Source organism: Salmo salar, chromosome ssa15 (genome assembly GCF_905237065.1).
Source record: "Salmo salar chromosome ssa15, Ssal_v3.1, whole genome shotgun sequence".
Lineage (NCBI taxonomy): Eukaryota > Metazoa > Chordata > Actinopteri > Salmoniformes > Salmonidae > Salmo > Salmo salar.
Genome location: NC_059456.1, coordinates 73,104,717 through 73,125,220, shown reverse-complemented (window position 1 = coordinate 73,125,220; position 20,504 = coordinate 73,104,717). Strand labels below are relative to the sequence as shown.

Sequence of the window (20,504 nt, the reverse complement as noted above, 5' to 3'; positions counted from 1 at the left end):
TCAGTAGGTGATGCATTCGAACTTGCTGACTCACACAACAGACCACAATGACAGGCGTTGTGTCCCTGAGTGTGTTTCATACGATCAGCCACAGATCTGCAGTGAAGGACACTTGGCTGGAAAGGAGCTCAAGTCAACATCCACCGAGTCATTGAACTCAATGGAGGTGCATTTCTATGCATTTTTGACAAGTCAATATAATTTCCTTCGATTTCACTCATAGCAACACAAAGAAATCACACGTCATAGTCTAGTAAGAGCTTGGATCTTTTCATAAAGCACAGCCAAAAATAATCTCAACCTGCAAGATGCCAGCAGTCAAATGATTTGCGCATTAACAGAAGTGCCATTGGTTGATATGAGTCCAAAACACAAATCTGAAACCTTAATTGTATAAAGGAATATTAGTGGATGTATAGCCATGGTACCAGAGAATGGAGAATGAAATATAATAGATTAAAATATAAATTGACCCTCCTTTGGCAGCAATAACCTCAATCAAAACGTTTTCTGTAGTTGCAGATCAGACCTGCACAACAGTCAGGAGGAATTTTGGACCATTCCTCTTTACAAAACTGTCTCAGTTCAGCAATATTCTTGGGGTGTCTGGTGTACACTGCTCTCTTGAGGTCATGCCACAGCATCTCAATCGAGGTCAGGTCTCTGACTGGGCCACTCCAGAAGGCATATTTTCGTTTGTTGAAGCCATTCAGTTGTTGATTTAATTCTGTGTTTTGGGTCGTTGTCCTGACATCGGCATCACCCAACTTCTGTTGAGCTTCAATTGGCGGACAGATAGCCTTACATTCTCCTGCAAAATGTCTTGATAAACTTGGGAATTCATTTTTCTGTTGATGATAGCTAGCTGTCCAGGCCCTGAGGCAGCAAAGCAGCTCCAAACCATGATGCTCCCTTCACCATACTTTACAGTTGGGATGAGGTTTTGATGTTGGTGTGCTGTGCCTTTTTTTCTACACACATAGTTTTGTGTGTTCCTTCCAAACAACTCAGCTTTAGTTTCATCTGTCCACAGAATATTTTGCCAGTAACACTGTCGAACATCCAGATGCTCTTTTGCGAACTTCTGACGTGCAGCAATGTTTTTTTTGGACAGCAGTGGCTTCTTCCGTGGTGTTCTCCCATGAACACCATTCTTGTTTAGTGTTTTACGTATCATAGACTCGTCAACAGAGATGTTAGCATGTCCCAGAGATTTCTATGTCTTTAGCTGACACTCTAGGATTCTTCTTAACCTCATTGAGCATCCTGCGCTGTGCTCTTGCAGTCATCTTTGCAGGACAGCCACTCCTAGGGAGTGTAGCAACAGTGCTAAACTTTCTCCATTTATAGACAATTTGTCTTACCGTGGACTGGTGAACATCAAGGCTTTTTAGAGATACTTTTTAACCCTTTCCAGCTTTATGCAAGTCAACAATTCTTAATCTTGGGTCTTATGAGATCTCTTTTGTTCGAGGCATGGTTCACATCAGGAAATGCCTCTTGTGAATAGCAAACTCAAATTTTGCGAGTGGTTTTTATAGGGCAGGGCAGCTCTAACCAACATCTCCAATCTCATCTCAATGATTGTACTCCAGGTTAGCTGACTCCTGACTCCAGTTAGCTTTTGGAGAAGTCATTAGCCTAGGGGTTCACATACTTTTTCCAACCTACACTGTGAATGTTTAAATTATATATTCAATATAGACAAGAAAAATACAAGAATTTGTGTTATTAGTTTGTCTATTGTTGTGACTTAGATGAAGATCAGATGCAATTTTATGACCAATTTATGCAGAAATCCAGATATTTCCTAAGGGTTCACATACTTTTTCTTGCCACTTTAGTTTCCGACAGTGTAGCAATATCTAACAAGTAATATCTAGCAATTCCACAACAGATACCTAATACACACAAATCTAAGTAAAGGAATGGAATAAGAATATATAAATATAAATATATGGATGAGCAATGACAGAGCGGCATCGGCTAAGATACAATATATAGTATAGAATACAGTATATACATGAGTAATGCAAGATATGTAAACATTATTAAAGTGGCTTATTAAAGTGACTAGTGTTCCATTTATTAAAGTGGCCAGTGATTTCAAGTCTGTATGTGGACAGCAGCGTCTCTGTGCTAGTGATGGCTGTTTAACAGTCTGATGGCCTTGAGATAGAAGTTGTTTGTCTGTCTCTCTGTCCCTGCTTTGATGCACCTGTACTGACCTCACCTTCTGGATGCTAGCGGGGTGAACAGGCAGTGGCTTGGGTGGTTGTTGTCCTTGATGATCTTGTTGGTCTTCCTGTGACATCGGGTGCTGTAGGTATCCTGGAGGGCAGGTAGTTTGACCCCGGTGATGCGTTATGCAGACCGCACCGTCCTCTGGAGAGCCCTGCGGTTGTGGGCGGTGCAGTTGCCGTACCAGGCGGTGATACAGCCCGACAGGATGCTCTCAATTGTGCATCTGTAAAAGTTTGTGAGGGTTTTAGGTGGCAAGCCAAATTTCTTCAGCCTCCTGAGGTTGAAGAGGCGCTGTTGCCTTCTTCACCACACTGTCTGTGTGGGGGGCCACTTCAGTTTGTCCGTGATGTGTACGCCAAGGAACTTAAAACTTTCCACCTTCTCCACTGCTGTCCCATCGATGTGGATAGGGGGGTGCTCCCTCTGCTGTTTCCTGAAGTCCACGATCATCTCTTTCGTTTTGTTGACGTTGAGTGAGAGGTTATTTTCCTGACACCACACTCCGAGAGCCCTCACCTCCTCCCTGGAGGCTGTCTCATCATTGTTGGTAATCTAGCCTACTACTGTTGTGTTGTCTGCAAACTTGATGATTGAGTTGGAGGCGTGCATGGCCACACAGTCATGGCTGAACAGGGAGTACAGGAGGGGGCTGAGCACGCACCCTTGTGGGGCCCCAGTGTTGAGGATCAGCGAAGTGGAGATGTTGTTTCCTACCTTCACCACCTGGGGCGGACCGTCAGGAAGTCCAGGACGCAATTGCACAGGGTGGGGTTGAGACCCAGGGCCTCAAGCATAATGATGAGCTTGAAGGGAACTATGGTGTTGAATGCTGAGCTGTAGTCAATGAACAGCATTCTTACATAGGTATTCCTCTTGTCCAGATGAGATAGGGCAGTGTACAGTGTGATGGCGATTGCATCATCTGTGGACCTATTGGGGCGGTAAGCAAATAGAAATGGGTCTAGGGTGACAGGTAAGCTGGAGGTTATATGATTCTTGACTAGTCTCTCAAAGCACTTCATGATGACAGAAGTCAGTGCTACGGGGCGATGGTCATTTAGTTCAGTTACCTTTGCATTCTTTGGTACAGGAACAATGGTGGCCATTTTGAAGCATGTGGGGACAACAGACTGGGATAGGGAGAGATTGAATATGTGTCCAGCTGCATTCTAAACCTTTGGGGTCTTCTTTTCAGTGTGAGAGGCTCAACTCGTCCTCCTACTTTGTACTTACCACTCTTCAGCATTATACACATACTCAATCATTTGGTGATGCATCCAGCTCTTCCTTCATGTCAATTGACTTTTTGGCTACAACCATAGTCCACTTAGTGTTGTCCTCCACCTCTACCTCTGAGTTGTGAAATCCTGAGCTGAAACTCTCAGAGGAAAAACTCTAGACCCTATCATGAGTTAAGAATATGATTCAAACGTCATTTTTTTCTCCCTTTGTGTCCAGGAAATGGCCACTGTCACCGCTCCTGCCAAGAAGGGGTCAAAGTCCAGAGGTTATCGACACAAGGAGGTGATTCAGCATCAGAGGGAGGCTCTGTCAGAGATGAGGGGCAGGATCGGAGCCTTGGAGCAAACATGGCCCCTGAGTAAGCAAGGTCAAAACTTTATGAATATAGAAAGAAAGCTTGCACACAGCATGTTTTGCTCCCATGTGATGTAATTGAACACGGCAAAGTGTCACGGTTGTTGTCGGATATAGACCAAAATGCAGCGGGGAAATGTGCACTCATCTTCTTTATTATAAACGGACAAGAAGGAGAACCAAAATAAACACATACACAAATAAAACACAACGACTAATCACATGCTGGTAAGGCACAAGGCTATACACAGAACAATCTCCCACAAAGCACTCAAAAAAACACATACCTATATATAGGACTCTCAATCAGAGGCAACTAGAAAACGCCTGCCTCCAATTGAGAGTCCAACCCCAATTAACAAAACATAGAAATACAAAAGACTAGACAGAACATAGAAATACACTAACATAGAACAGTGCCCAAAAACCCCCGGAATACATAAATCAAATACCCTACTAAACAAACCACCACCCTGAACCACATAAAACAAATACCCTCTGCCACGTCCTGACCAAACTACAATAACAAATAACCCCTATTACTGGTCAGGACGTGACACAAAGGCTATTGCAGGATACATTAGGGCAGGGACCAGGGGCCCTAAGACCCCATATCAGATTATCTCAGATAACAAAAAGAAGTGGGGAAAGTACTTTTTTAAATATACTGTTTTTGTGCTGCTCCCCATCTCTATGCCTTGGTCAATGTCATTGTACATTGTCTATATATGTATTTAAATTACTTAGGAGACTATAAAAATGTATGTCCTCCAAAGTGTTCCTCTTCTCTGATATTTGGGTAACTGTTTGTTCCCTCAGAGCGCTTCACCCAGCAGGGGGCACCTAAGAAACAAGCAGGGAGTGAGGCGGGGAAACTCAGCACACCGAGGTCTGCAGTGGTAAGCACCTGACCTAGCCTGGTCTCATAGACTAACCGTAACATAGTAACCGTAAATCCGGGAACTCAAATTAGTAGGATATGATTCGTTTGGTATGGTTACATAAGACAGATGGTTTCTTATTTTCTTTTCCATTGCTAAATGTATTAAAAGTTTTTCATTAAATGCACCCAATGAACACATCCCAATACTCACTCTGCTGAGAAATTCATCTTAATGCCTATGACTATGATTATCAACGTAGTATTGTGTAATGTCATATGTTACATGATCATTTCAATCTAGAGTGGCTGGCCGCTCTCTGTAGCATTGGGGGAGGAGACCCTGGAGCGCACAGCCAGACTGGACCTATCAGACGCCCTGGACCTCAGCGAGAGGACAGTGAGTGGAAGGATGCTGTCAGGTGGAGAGTGTGGGTGGCTATGACAGCTATATGACATTTAGCAGAATGTATCCCCATTGCCATCTACGGGTGACTGGGCTGCAGTGTTCTTCAATTCTAACCCAAGAGAGCTACAGGGTGTGCAGGTTTTTGTCCTAGCCCAGCACCTACTTGATTAAACTAAATCATCAATTACTCCTCTCATTCTGTCTTTGTCTCTCTCTCTCTATTTTTCTCTCTATTTTTCTCTCTCTCTCTCTCTATTTTTTTTTCTCCCTCTCTCTATTTCTCTCTCTCTCTCTCTCTCTCTCTCTCTCTCTCTCTCTCTCTCTCTCTCTCTCTCTCTCTCTCAGTACCTGGATCTGGCACGGGCGCAGTGCAAGGCTCTGGAGTTGAGCGAGGGCCAGCTGCATGGGTGTGTGTCCCTGCAGCACCTGCCCCAGGAGGAGAGGGCCAGTCTGGCTTCTTTGCGTCACGCAGACCTGGAGCTGCTCCGGAGCTGCATGGCCCTACAGCACAGCCAGGCCCAGCGAAGTGAAACCCTACTGCAGCAGCAGCATAGAGAAATGACTACTCTCAGGTAGGGAAGTAAAAGAAGGGAATACAGGGCCATGAAATAGATCCCTTTCCTCAATAGTGAATTTTCATGAAATTGCTACAAATATGCCACTTTGCAGACACTTTTATCCAAAGCAATATACAGTACAGTGAGTGCATATATTTTTATAATGTGTATGTAATCCCTGCAGAAATTTTAACAAATAACTTGGCATTGCTAGCACCACACTCTTACCAACCAATCACCCGCTAGCTGCTTCAATAGTAATTAAGTTATAAGAGAGATGCTACTGTAGGAGCAACACAAAGAGTCAACTATTTATTTGGCCTACTTTTATTGGTTGGTGTTTACGTAATGTGTTGACTCATTTGATTGATGAGTAGAAAACCCACCTGCCTCAAGTGACTTGAAACAGGATTGTAGTTAGGGTGATTTGATCATTGATAAGTGTCTGTATTACGTCTGTCCTCCCCCTCTGCTACCCTCCCCTCCCCCGCCCAGGGAGAGCCAGGCGGCGGGTCAGCAACTCCAGTCCAGGCTGGATATGCTGAGGACCGAGCTGGAGACGGAGAGCCAAGAGAGCTCCCTGCTCCGTGAGGCCTTGCGCCACACCCAGAGTCGTCTGGAACATGAGATAGACGTAAACACCAGGGCCGTAAAGAGCCGTAAGGTATAGAAGTAGTAGAGCGGAGTGAAACACTCAACGAACCCAGAAGCCTATTTGTTTTGTAACACATATTCACCTTGATGTACAATAGGCTGGACCAGGAGATCGGCCTTAACACCAGGGCCGTAAAGAGCCGTAAGCTATAGAAAGTAGCCTAGTAAAACGGAGTTCAACAGTCCAACCCACGGGGTGATTTGCTTTGTAACACCTAAAATCTATCTAGTCCAGCTAGCTAAACTTTGCTGGGTACCTGACTGTTTCTGCTTCATCAATGTTACTACTTCCAGGTATGCATGCATAGGTAGTATTTGGAAAATAACAGCTGTGGTAAAATTCTTACGGACGGTGCCGTTGAATCCCAGTCATGGTATGGTAGGAATAGTGTAATTTACCTGGGGCCATTATTAACAGAACAGATACAAGAACCTCATACTTTTGTTCCAGGTAATTTGCCCACCCTCAGACAAGCTATGCTGAGTCCATTGAAAATGGACATGACTAGTCGATTGCCCACTAAGCAAGTCCACAGACAGACAGACAGACAGACAGACAGACAGACAGACAGACAGACAGACAGACAGACAGACAGACAGACAGACAGACAGACAGACAGACAGACAGACAGACAGACAGACAGACAGACAGACAGACAGACAGACAGACAGACAGACAGACAGACAGACAGACAGACATAGCATTTATTGGGCCCTTCCTCAGGCTTTGTTGTGCTGTTCAAGCATGTATGGATTGATCAAAAATCGATTGATCAAACGTAAGTGCTTAAGTAAGGTAAATTTCCTCCATCTACTGTATAATCAAGTAGATAGAAAGCTAACTTGGAACAATCTTAGGAGATGCTGATGGTGTCTCATTGGGACGCAGAATGGCAATTGACCGTAGGGCTGAACCTATAACCTAAGGCTCATTATTACATACAGTATGAGTCAATAGCATCTACAGTACCAGTGTTCATACAAGCATATACAGTGCATTCGGAAAATATTCAGACCCCTTGACTTTTTCCACATTTTCTTACATTAGAGTCTTATTCTAAAATTGATTAAATCGGGGGGGTTTTCGTTATCAATCTAGACACAATACCCCATAATGACTTGGTGGTTCCAAACTTCTTCCATGTAAGAATGATGGAGGACACTATGTTCTTGGGAACCTTACATTTTCCATTTTAGTCATTTAGCAGACGCTCTTATCCAGAGCGACTTACAGTAGTGATTGCATGCATTTCATACATTTCATTTCACACATTTTTTGTTTTTGTTTTTGTACTGGCCCCCCGTGGGAATCGAACCCACAACCTTCAATGCTGCATAAAAATTGTGCCTCGACACAATCCTGTCTCTGAGCTCTACGGACAATTCATTCAACCTCATGGCTTGGTGTTTACTCTGACATGCACTGTCAGCTGTGGGACCTAATATAGACAGATGTGTGCCTTTCCAAATCATGTCCAATCAATTGAATTTACCACAGGTGGACTCCAATCAAGTTGTTGAAACATCTCAAGTATGATCAATGGAAACAGGATTTATCTGAGCTCAATTTGGAGTCTCATAGCAAAGGGTCTGAATACTTCTGTAAATAAGGTATTTCTGTTTTTAGGTTTAATACATTTGCTAAAAATTCTAAAAACCTGTTTTTGCTTTTTCATTATGGGGTATTGTGTGTAGATTGCTGAAAAAATAAATATTGAATCCATTTTAGAATAAGGCTGTAACGTAACAAAATGTGGAAAAAGTCAAGGTGTCTAAATACTTTCCGAAGGCACTTATAGAATATGTTACACAGCCATCCTCTTAAAGATTGGACCCTTTTTTTTCAATTTTCGCCTAAAATTACATTCCCAAATTTAACTGCCTGTAGCTCTGGACCTAAAGCAAGGATATGCATATTCTTGATACCATTTGAAAGGAAACACTTTGAGGTTTGTGGAAATGTGAAATTAATGTTAGAGAGTATAACACATTATATCTGGTAAAAGATAATACAAAGAAAAAAACATGTGTTTTTTACATCTTTGAAATGCAAGAGGAAGGCAAAATGTAATATTCCAGATTAGGCGCAATTTAGATTTTGGCCACTAGCAGTGTATGTGCAAAGTTTTAGACTGATTAAATGAACCATTGCATTTCTGTTCAAAATGTTTTATCAAGACTGCCCAAATGTGCCTAATTAGTTTATTAATACATTTTCAAGTTCATAACTGTGCACTCTCCTCAAACAATAGCATGGTATTTTTTTCACTGTAATAGCTACTGTAAATTGGTCGGGTGCAGTTTGATTAACAAGAATTTAAGCTTTCTGTCCATATCAGATATGTCTATTAGAGGTCGGCCGATTATTGGAGGACCAAAAAAAGCCGATACTGATTAATCGGACGATTTTATTTATTTATTTATTTGTAATAATGACAATTACAACAATACTGAATGAACACTTATTTTAACTTAATATAATACATAAATACTATCAATTTAGCCTCAAATAAATAATGAAACATGTTCAATTTGGTTTAAATAATGCAAAAACAAAGTGCTGGAGAAGAAAGTAAAAGTGCAATATGTGCCATGTAAAAAAGCTAACGTTTAAGTTCCTTGCTCAAAACATGAGAACATGTTAAAAGGAACCACCAGCTTTCATATGAGTCTTCAATATTCTCAGGTAAGAAGTTTTAGGTTGTAGTTATTATAAGAATTATAGGACTATTTCTCTCTATACGATTTGTATTTCATATACCTTTGACTATTGGATGTTCTTATAGGCACTTTAGTATTGCCAGTGTAACAGTATAGCTTCCGTCCCTCTCCTCGCTCCTACCTGGGCTCGAACCAGGAACACATCGACAACAGCCACCCTCGAAGCAGCGTTACCCATGTAGAGCAAGGGGAACAACTACTTCAAGTCTCAGAGCGAGTGACATTTGAAACGCTATTAGCGCGCACCCGCTAACTAGCTAGCCATTTTACATTGGTTACACAAGCCTAATCTTGGGAGTTGAGGAGTTGATAGGCTTGTCATAAACAGCGCAATGCTTGAAGAATTGCGAAGAGCTGCTGGCAAAGTGCACGAAGGTGCTGTTTGAATGAATGCTTACGAGCCTGCTGCTGCCTACCATCGCTCAGTCAGACTGCTCTATCAAATATCAAATCATAGACTTAATTATAACATAATAACACACAGAAATACGAGCCTTTGGTCATTAATATGGTCGAATCCGGAAACTATCATTTCGAAAACGAAACGTTTATTATTTCAGGGAAATACGGAAATGTTCCGTATTTTATCTAACGGGTGGCATCCCTAAGTCTAAATATTCCTGTTACATTGCACAACCTTCAATGTTATGTCATAATTATGTACAAATCTGGCAATTAATTACGGCCTTTGTTAGGAATAAATGGACTTCACACAGTCCGCAATGAGCCAGGCGGCCCAAACTGCTGTATATACCCTGACTGCTTGCACGGAACGCTAGAGAAGTGACACAAATTCATGTTAGCAGGCAATATTAACTAAATATGCAGGTTTCAAAATATATACTTGTGTATTGATTTTAAAGAAAGGCATTGATGTTTATGGTTAGGTACATTGGTGCAACGACAGTGCTTTTTTCGCAAATGCGCTTGTTAAATCATCACCCGTTTGTCGAAGTAGGCTGTGATTCGATGAGAAATTAACAGGCACTGCATCGATTATATGCAACGCAGGACACGTTAGATAAACTAGTAATATCATCAACCATGTGTAGTTAACTAGTGATTATGTTAAGATTGATAGTTTTTTATAAGATAAGTTTAATGCTAGCTAGCAACTTACCTTGGCTTCTTGCTGCCCTCGCGTAACAGGTAGTCAGCCTGCCATGCAGGCTCCTCGTGGAGTGCAATGTAAGGCAGGTGGTTAGAGCGTTGGACTATTAACCGGAAGGTTGCAAAAACGAATCCCCGAATCCCCCCTAAACAAGACAGTTAACCCCCGTTCCTAGGACGTCATTGAAAATAAGAATGTGTTCTTAATCTGACTTGCCTAGTTAAATAAAGGTGTAAAAATATTATAATTTTTTTCAATAAAAAACGGCAATTCGGTGGCCAAAAATACCGATTACCGATTGTTATGAAAACTTGAAATCGGCCCTAATTAATCGGCCATTCCGATTAATCGGTCGACCTCTAATGTCTATGTCCTGGGAAATGTTCTTGTTACTTACAACCTCGTGCTAATCACATTGACCTACGTTAGCTCAACCATCCCGTGGGGGGGGGAACACCGATCCTGTAGAGGATATAGTAGTCCAAAATGGTATTCTATGCAACAGCAATTATGTGTCAAATGACAGTTTGTGCCATGTCTTACAGTGGACAGTAGGATGTCATAACTTGACACTTTAAAAAGGCTTTATACTCTGTGTATGAGTAGTATGGGACATGGCCTAATCGAGTGTGATTGTGAACTAATGTTTAAAACAGCCATTTTATTCAACAGTAGATACTAGATTAAAAAAATGACTAAAATATAAAAAAAAAAAAAATACTGTGTCTGCCAAAAGGCAATATGCTTTTACAGTGAATTTTAGAGTGGCCAAACTTTTATTTTCCACAGTCATGTTAATAAAACAACCGTGATTCCAGTCATCATAGTGGCCATTCTCTGGTTGTTTGTTAGCATAGTGCCGTTCATGTAAAGATACTGTAAGTAAACAGATCTGTAATTGAAAGGTACACTGTGGCACCCCGGGCCTGTCTGTCTCACTGTGTGGTTAAGCTTAATATCCCATATCCATGATTAAGATGGACTCAGCTTAATGTGTCATTATGAATCAGGGTGAGGATTGGTATCAGCAGCATGTTTTCAGCATAATATAGCAAGTATTCAGCATAACCTTAATTAAGCGTTAAAAAGCTTCATATTAATAGCACTATCTTTATGGCAAGATCTGATGTGAAAAGATCTGATCTGATTGATCAAAATACCAATTAGTGGAAAAAAGAACAGAGTTGCGCTGCCTGTCTAAACGCAGTCTTTGTTTGCTCTCCTCCCTTTGCACCCTCCCCTCTCTTCTCCTCTATTCCCTAATTCCTTCTTAACCTCCCTCCCTCCTTTCTCCCTCTCAAACCCCTCTCTTCCCTCCCTTTCATCTCTCCTCCCCTCTGTGTCATATCTCCCTTTCCTCTCTCTCTTCCCTCCACAGGCAGTGAGTGTGGAGAAAGTCCAGAGGAGGAGTGGGAAGACAGCCTCTCACAGCTGTGTCCGTACTGAGGCCGGCGACAAGGTGAGCCAGATCCACAGCTGGATAGACAAACAGACACACTATTCCTCTGCTACTCATATCAAACCGTTAACATCCTAGATTTACAATTTACTAGCGTATGTTGCTTATCTGCTTGGTTCTGTTCCAAGGAAGTGGCTTTCAGATTAACTTTGTGATATTTAATGAATGATTATTTAACATCGTATCGTCATCCAGTATTGTCTCTCCTCTCCAGTCCTACCAAAAAAAAGAATTGGTGGTTCTGACTTGCTGCTACTCCACACAAAAATCACAGTTTGTTGTTTGAAGTAAACATACCCATCTAACTGTACCTCAAGTAGGCTATCTCTTTTCATGATCCTCATTACCTCAACCACTGGCTGCGTGAGTCCGTCTACCACACTAGCATAATCTGAAGATCAATAGAAATCTCACTGTCACCTATTAATAATTCACATGCACACAGAGGTGTAACACACACCCCCGCAGCCCCCGCTATTAGCTTTAAAACTGCAACATTTTCTCTCAGCCTGAGGGCAAAATGTATAGAATAGCAATAAATTATCTTTAAAACTGCTACATTTTCTCTCAGCCTCATGGAAAAATGTATAGAATAGCATGAGATTAGCTATAAAACTGCACATTTTTCTCTCTGCTTGCAAAACTGTGTTACTGCACGCACGCACACACATAACACAAACCCACACAAACACACACTACCATTGCAGCCCCCAGAAGTGTCAATTATAGTGGCTAATGCTAGTAAGGAGGGGGGCTAGTTCAGAGTATCTGATATGGTTGGATTGGAGAAATCAGTAGGGTGGAAACCATACCTTTTCTTATCCAATCAAATGAATGGTTACCTCAAGGAAGAGGGGAACGAAGGCTACATGTTGAAGGTATTCCAACAGGGCCCCTGTCTTCCTCTGCCAAAAACACATTTCCATGGACTGTATAGAAAATGGATTATTAAGTATTCTTCTTCTGAACAGGCGACAGCGAAGACATCAAGCCTGCTGGAGAGGCTGAAGAAGAGGGAGTACGAGGTGGAGACCCTGAAGAGGCAGCTGGGGAAGAAGGAGTTTGGCAAGATGGACTCCAAGCTAGAGCTGACCATTGTACAGCAGCAGCCTCAACAGGCCCCACCGCTGACAGAGTCCTCCTAATGTACTGTAATCCTGACCCGCTACACTGGAGTGACTGGACACCAGGGGCAAGGAGACTGGCTCAAGGGTCCTTTTGACTTGAACAGCAGAGGACACTCATTACTACGAGACTAGTGAACACTGCTAGTGTGCGTCACACCATAGAATTAGAAATACAGCACAGCAGGTCTACTAGAACTCACCTTCTTATTCAAGTCAGCGTCAGTCTATTTCATTGCATCACGTGTACTGTACCGCTGCTTCTGGCCATGAGGAAGTTTCTGCTGGTGGCTGTATATTACCACACATCAGAGCCATATGTTCTATATACTGTATAGCTCTACACCACATCGTAATGAGTGAATGCCTCTATAGAGATGATGGAATAGTCAATGCATGAGCATGTGGGTGCTAATGATGTGTGTTTCAAAGGCAGCTCTTCTCAGCTTCCCTCTGAGCTTTGAATGTAAAAAGTCTGTCGGGCTATATCTGCCACAGCTATATTCTTTTAGCCGGAACACTTCACCGCTCTTGTTCATCCATTCACCACAGAAAATGAGGCAGTCTTTATGCACGACAATACAAATGCTTTCTTCTGCAGACTTTTCTGCCGATTCAGTATAATATTTTGGTTGACACGTCATTGCGATATCTCAGCAGTAAAGAAAATGGCCAAGGCGTCCAATTTGAGCGGCTATTTCTGGAGTGTGTGTGTGCTACACTAACGACAGGAATATGCCCATGAACCGCAGATACAAAGAAAAAAGGAGTGTGTAATTCCTCCTATCTGCAGTAGACCTCCTCCCCCACTCCCGCCCTCCTCTCTATGCCTCGAGGTTATTGTGGTCCGTTATCGCAATGGGCAGAGAGAAAAGCTGATTCATTTATTCATCATCAGAGCCTTTTCTTGCTCACAGCAGCACACACCGTCACAAACACAGTCACGTGAGCATAGGATGAGAGAGAGTGGTTTGTGTGTATAGGTGCGTATGTGTATGTGGGAAGGTGTGAAAGGGTCAAGCGTGAGCGAGCATGCGCATCAATGTGTTGTTTTGAGTGCGTGTTTGTGACGTGTGGCAGTGTTCATGACGTGTGTGAGTGAGTAGACGTACGTGTGAGTCTGTCTCTGTTTGTGCATGTGATTGTGGATGTGTGCATGTGCAAAATCTATTATTCAGGATATTAATCCTCCATTGTTCTACATAAAGCAGATGCCACAGATAATAGAGCCAGTACATGGTTTGGTTTCTCTCTCTATTTGTTTGACTCAATTCCCATAAGGCGGAGTTCCCAAACTGGCAGCCGACCAAGTGATTTTATTTGGCCACCCAAGTTTTCTGAGAAATAAAAATAAAAAAGGTTTATAATTTTTACATTTTTTTATTGTTGGACATTAAAAGACTGTAAAAACACCAGCAAATCAGCTCGAAGTGATTTTAATTTTGGAAATCTGTTCCAAAGTAATCTCACGCATAATGGAGAGATATGTGATCGTATACAAATATAGGTTTGAAATTATTATGCTTTTGTGAAACATGATATCTGTTTGGGCTTCTTGCGATCAATTTGCAGTCTATTTCTAATTATGTTCCGGTCCCCTGACCGTCTGCTCAAGGAAAAATTGTCCCGCGGCTGAATCTAGTTGATGATCCCTGTCATAAGAGATAATGAGGGCTACTCCTAAAAAAGCTTCTTGTCTTCCTCACTCACTGACCCAGATTTGGTATTTTAGTGCATACAAGCAGATGGTACAATTGTTTGATGGTACAATGTTTCTTTGTTGCCTCTAGGCAAAAGGCTGCATCAGTCCGTCATCATTGCTCCTCTCTGATGTTTGCTATGGTCTACCTACCTCTATGGCCATGTGCATCAGTATAACTTCACCCCAATGCATTACTACTTGTTTCGGTGTCTTTCAGACATGTTTGTCACTCTATGCACTTTTGTTTTTATTGTCTGGACCATCACAGAAAAACCACTGATTCATCTCCAGAAGCCATTATAGTTTGTCTGCTTTCATTAATCAGGATCAATTATGTCTGTTTTTAACATGAGTATGTCACTCACTGGCATTGGTATGCCTTTGATTTCAGCTGGCAGTCCACAGCGCTGTGTTGAGTTGTTGCTAAATATATGTGTTGACCTCAGCAATTACTGCTCCTCCTCAGTCAGCCCCTTCTGAGTGGACACAACCAGCTAATTGGCACTGTGCAGATTCCAGTGTGTTCCTTAAAGGCACCATCTGGGATATTTCCTGCTGTTCAATGGTAACGTCAATCCATGATCTTGTTCTTGAGGAATGTAACTTAAACATTTTATGGCCTGTTAGTCCTTACTTTCGTAGCTGCGCCTATGAAGTTTAAGTCACAATGCTGCTGTTTGGGCTGAAACTAAACACCAGATTTTGGCTTTAATCTTTTTATAATCAGCAGAGTGGCCCTGGTTCACACCATTGCCTTCGCAAACAGCTAGCTCAGCCACAGTCTCAGTGGCTTCCAATAGCATTGCTGAGTCAAGCTTGACCTCTCCTCACTGCTCATTTACTTAAAGACTATTCTGTTTTGTTTTATTATAATGTAGGCTATCTGTGTTGAGATTCATTCACACAGAGTTTGTTAAAGCATTGAGGTTCAGTTGAACTACATCAGACAGTATAAATAAGTATAACGTATACATATGACAGTATACCTGTCTGGGGCGATGGCTAGAAATATTACTGTGTTTGTGATTGGTCAAAAGACATCCTAAATGCTTTACTGTATATGCATCACAATACAAAAACACTTGGGAACCACCTACTGTATCTTTCCAGACTGCTGCGTACTATAGGTACAGACCCTTATTCCTATTTTCAAGGGCATTGCTGAGTGTGTTAGAAGTGAGGTGGTATGTTAGGACAAGCGGTACACAAATATCATTTTTAAAACGCTTTGAACAGTATAGTGTCCACATTGTCTTATTTAATGTTGGTAATAAGGGTTTCATTACATGATATTTGATTCATCACACAAAAGTGTCTGTACTTTCTCCTAATATGAATGAATATTTTTCATCTTCATTGAATTAGGATATGATTATCTATTCATTTATGACATACACTCTTAGAATTAGTGGTGACTCAAGGAACCCCTAGAGTTCCTCAAGAAACCATTGCTAGTCAAAGGTTCATATTGGCACCTTTGGTTTGTTGAGGAGTTCTTGGAGGAACCTTTCATGTTTAAATGTCGCAGAGAGTTCATGGATGAACCCTGGACTGAAACCGTGGCTAAGTAAAGGTGTGGCTTTCAGATAGATCTTTTTAGGCCACCGGTGGGAGTAAGGCCACCCATGTCATTTCTGTTCATGTGTCCTGTTGTATTGTCATCAAATGTTAAGGTTGAACACTGACAGTTTTGTTGCTTCAATTAGGCTTACAGAGGTGTATGAGTTCCTCAAGAGCCTATGCAAATCCCAAAGTTGGAATAGTTACCACTTTATAAATATTCAAGGGAAATACAAATTTGCAGTGTACAAACTTAAAATGATGAACAGGAATGACATTTTCATACTTTTTGTTGGCCAAAAATAACTATTTGAAAGCCTCAAATAAGCCATGCCTCCAATCTTCTGATAAGCAGCCACTTCAACAATATATTATTACACTGAACAAAAATATAGATGCAACATGTAAAGTGTTTCATGAGCTGAAATAAAATGTATTTGTTTACATCCCTGTTAGTGAGCATTTCTCCTTTGCCAAGATAATCCATCCACCTGACAGGTGTGGCATATCAAGAGCTGCCACAGATGTCGCAAGTTTTGAGGGAACATGCTATTGTCATGTTGACTGCAGTAATGTCCACCAGAGCTGTTGCCAGAGAATTTAATGTTAATTTCTCTACCATAAGCCGCCTCCAAAGTCATTTTAGAGAATTTGGCAGTACTTCCCGCCAGCCTCGTAACCACAGACCACGTGTGACCACTCCAGCCCAGGACCTCCACATCTGGCTTCTTCACCTTTGGGATTGTCTGAGACCAGCCACCTGGACAGCTGATGAAACTGTGGATTTGCACAACCAAAGAATTTCTGCACAAACTGTCAGAAACCGTCTCAGGGAAGCTCATCTGCGTGCTCGTTGTCCTCACCAGGGACAGCAGTTCGGCGTCGTAACCGACTTCAGTGGGCAAATGCTCACCTTCGATGGCCACTGGCACACTGGAAAAGTGTGCTCTTCATGGATGAATCCCAGTTTCAACTGTACTGGGCAGATGGCAGACAGCATGCCGTGTGGGCGAGCGATTTGCTGATGTCAACGACGTGAACAGAGAGCCCCATGGTGGCGGTGGGGTTATGGTATGGGCAGGCATTATCTACGGGCAACGAACACAATTGCATTTTATCGATGGCAATATGAATGCACAGAGATACCGTGACGAGATCCTGAGGCCCATTGTCGTGCCATTCATTCGATGCCATCACCACAGTTTTAGCATGATAATGCATGGCCCCATGTCGCAAGAATCTGTACAGAATTCCTGGATGCTGAAAATGTCCCAGTTCTTCCATGACTTCAATACTCACCAGACATGTCAACCATTGAGCGTGTATGAAGGAGTGTTCCAGTTCATGCCAATATCCAGCAACTTCGCACAGCATTGAAGACGAGTGGGACAACATTCCACAGGCCACAATCAACAGCCAGATCAACTCTATGCTAAGGAGATGTCGTGCTGCATGAGGAAAATGGTGGTCACACCAGATACTGACAGGTTCTCTGATCCACGCCCCTATCTTTTTTTAAAGTATCTGTGATCAACAGATGCATATCTGTATTCCCAGTCATGTGAAATCCATAGATTAGGGCCTAATTTGTTTATTTCAATTGACTGATTTCCTTATATGAACTGTAACTCAGTAAAATCTTAGAAATTATTTAATGTTGCATTTGTATTTTTGTTCAGTGTAAAAAGGTACAACATTTAACCCCTCCCATCACAAAAAAGTTACGGTTTGAACCTTTACACGGGGATTCCTCAAATAGCCTTTTTGAATCGGAAAGGGTTGTTGGACATAAGGAATGGAAAAGGCTTTGTTAGACGAAAGATATAGGAACATGCACAGCCTGTTGTGTTCATTAATCACTGTGTCTAGTTATTATTTTACTGTTTGAAATTAAATAAGGTTTGTTATTGCACTTGGTCATGGAGAATACAGTATGCATACTAGATTTGCTTGTGGTACTTGGATCCATTTTTTCATTCAGTTGATTTATGATTATCGTTTTTCCATTTAGTATCACAATTATTATTGCAATGTATTGATAGTATTCATCCCTGTTTGCTTAATCAGTACTTCTACTTGTTTGTTCATCTCTTTGTGGTGCACTTAGAGATTGTTTAAATGACAATCACTGTCATTTGATTAAATATGTTATAAGCTGTTACTAAACTGTTACATTTCAAGACTTCCTTGCTTTTCTGTCATAATGGCTAAATTCCTTTTTCATCCGACAGTGATTTTGATACCATGGTATGAAGAGCTTTGATCTTTCCTCCCATCTCCCTTTCCTCTGTCAGAAATCCTCTCTATTTCTTGCTGCATTGCATTAGTTGAAACAAAGACTGTTCTCAGGGCAGGCCTGGTTGTAGCTAGATACTGTATGTTTGAGTTGGGTCAGGGAAAAAATGTGCATTTTATCTAGCCTTAATCTTTTTCCTAACCTTAACCTAATTCTCCTAACCTGTCACGTTAATTCTCCTAATCTGCCACGTTAATTCTCCTAACCTGCTGTGTAAGTTCTCCTAACCTGCTACAAAAAGTCACTTGTGCTAGTCAAAACCGGCAGATCTGCCCTGAGAACAGTCTTGGTTTCCACTAATGCGATACAGCTCTATTCTCTCCCGTCTCGCTCCATATATGGTGTGACTCAGGTAGAGTGGGTGTTGCTGGCTGAGGCAGCCCCTCCTTCATAGAAAACAGAGGAGATTCAGAGAAGCCAAGCCTCCCATGCGTGAGTCATAGCACATGACTCGGGTGCGTTCCTCTACTCAGTTGTGGCTGACGCCTGACAGATCTTAAAATACCTATCCAGACATTGTATCAGCTAACCACATCAAATGTTATAGCAATCTGTCAGTTGCAGGGGAACACGACCTCAGTCTGCTTATGGGTTTCAATTAGTTACCTGCACAAAACACCACATCTGCTGATCTATTAAAATGTGTAATTCCACTTGTGAACACAAATGTAGACCAGATTTTCTGTGTACAGAGCTACTGAATGGCAGATCTAGGCATTTATTTGAAAGGAGCGAGGGGAAGTAATTGAGTCATTTAAATATGCTTGGCAGACAGAGATTGGACTATAAACCTCGAAGACAGATTTATAATACCTTCCACATGTTGTCAGTGCAGCTAACTCTTTAATCTGTTACTATATTGTGGTGAATTCAGAGGGTAGCTCTGACTGGGACTCAAACCCGGGTCCATCAATTGTCAAGCCAACACCTTAACCATTACGCCATCAGGTAGGAACTGCTTAATGAGGTCGCTAGATGTTGTGTTAAGGTCGCTGCAATATTATAATACAGTTTGATACACAGTACAATTATGGCAGTTTAGATCAATTTAAAATCTACAAATGTTGTGCACAAATTTGTTTACATCACTGTTAGTGAGCATTTCTCCTTTGCCGAGAAAATCCATCCACCTGACTGGTGTGGCATATCAAGAAGCTGATTAAACAGCATGATAATTACACAGGTGCACCTTGTGCTGTGGACAATAAAAGGCATTTCTAAAATGTGCAGTTTTGTCACACAACTCAATGCCACAGATGTCTCAAGTTTTGAGGGAGAGTGCAATTGGCATGTTGACTGCAGGAATGTCCACGAGATCTTTTGCCAGAGAATTGAATGTTAATTTCTCTACCGTAAGCTGCCTCCAACGTTGTTTTAGAGAATTTGGCAGTACATCCAACTGGCCTCACAACCGCAGACCACGTGTAACCACAATCATTCTGATTGGCTGTGCCTGGCTTCTTAGTGGGTGGGCCTGGCTCCCAAGTGGGTGGGCCTGTGCCCTCCCAGGCCCATCTATGGCTGCGTCCCTGCCCAGTCAGGTGAATTCAATAGATAAGGACCTATTTAATTGATTTAAATAGACTGATTTCCTTATATGAACTGTAACTCAGTCAAATTGTTGAATTTATTGCATGTTGCATTTATATTTTTGTTTAGTATTTCAAGTGTAGCTTTGAACGTTTATGGGCAGTGAGTTTTGTATACTACTAAAAGTGAGTGTATTCAAACTAAGTGATCATTTTGGCTGGCCATTTATGAATAGAGTAGGCAGAGTAGAGTAATCTGGTGTCGTGATTCCATGACACTATTCAAATGTATAACTTATATAACCTGCGTGTAAAGCGTCAGACAACGTTCCCATATTAAACACCTGTGTGGGGCAGGTATAACTTAATTTAGTGTGTGAACCATTCTGTATCTGCCTGACACAAAATATTATTATTGTAAAGGATGGGGATATGGTCTTTATCCATTGCGTGGACTATATTTATATTTTTGGGGTCATGGAATTTTATTTGCAGGCGCACGGTCATCATAGCACACTGTGGCAAAAAGGTGAAAACCCCTGTGAACGGAGAAGAGCTTTTGACACATATGTCAGGAATATGCAATAAATGTGCTATAATCTACATTTGGTGACGTTGGAAATTGTTGTCACGCGTCCCTTTAAAAGGCGTGGTGACGGGAT

General features: G+C 41.8%; 1 protein-coding gene across 1 annotated transcript; it reads left to right on the top strand.

Moving 5' to 3' along the window:
- Positions 1–3,344: 3,344 nt before the first annotated feature.
- On the top strand, positions 3,345–15,549 carry LOC123727304 (forkhead-associated domain-containing protein 1). Its single transcript, XM_045696043.1, has 7 exons — positions 3,345–3,844; positions 4,660–4,739; positions 5,025–5,120; positions 5,475–5,701; positions 6,182–6,350; positions 11,551–11,631; positions 12,603–15,549. Exons 1-7 carry the CDS (start codon positions 3,706–3,708, stop codon positions 12,774–12,776), a joined length of 966 nt encoding a protein of 321 aa, XP_045551999.1. The 5' UTR covers positions 3,345–3,705; the 3' UTR covers positions 12,777–15,549.
- The last annotated feature ends 4,955 nt before the right edge of the window (positions 15,550–20,504 follow it).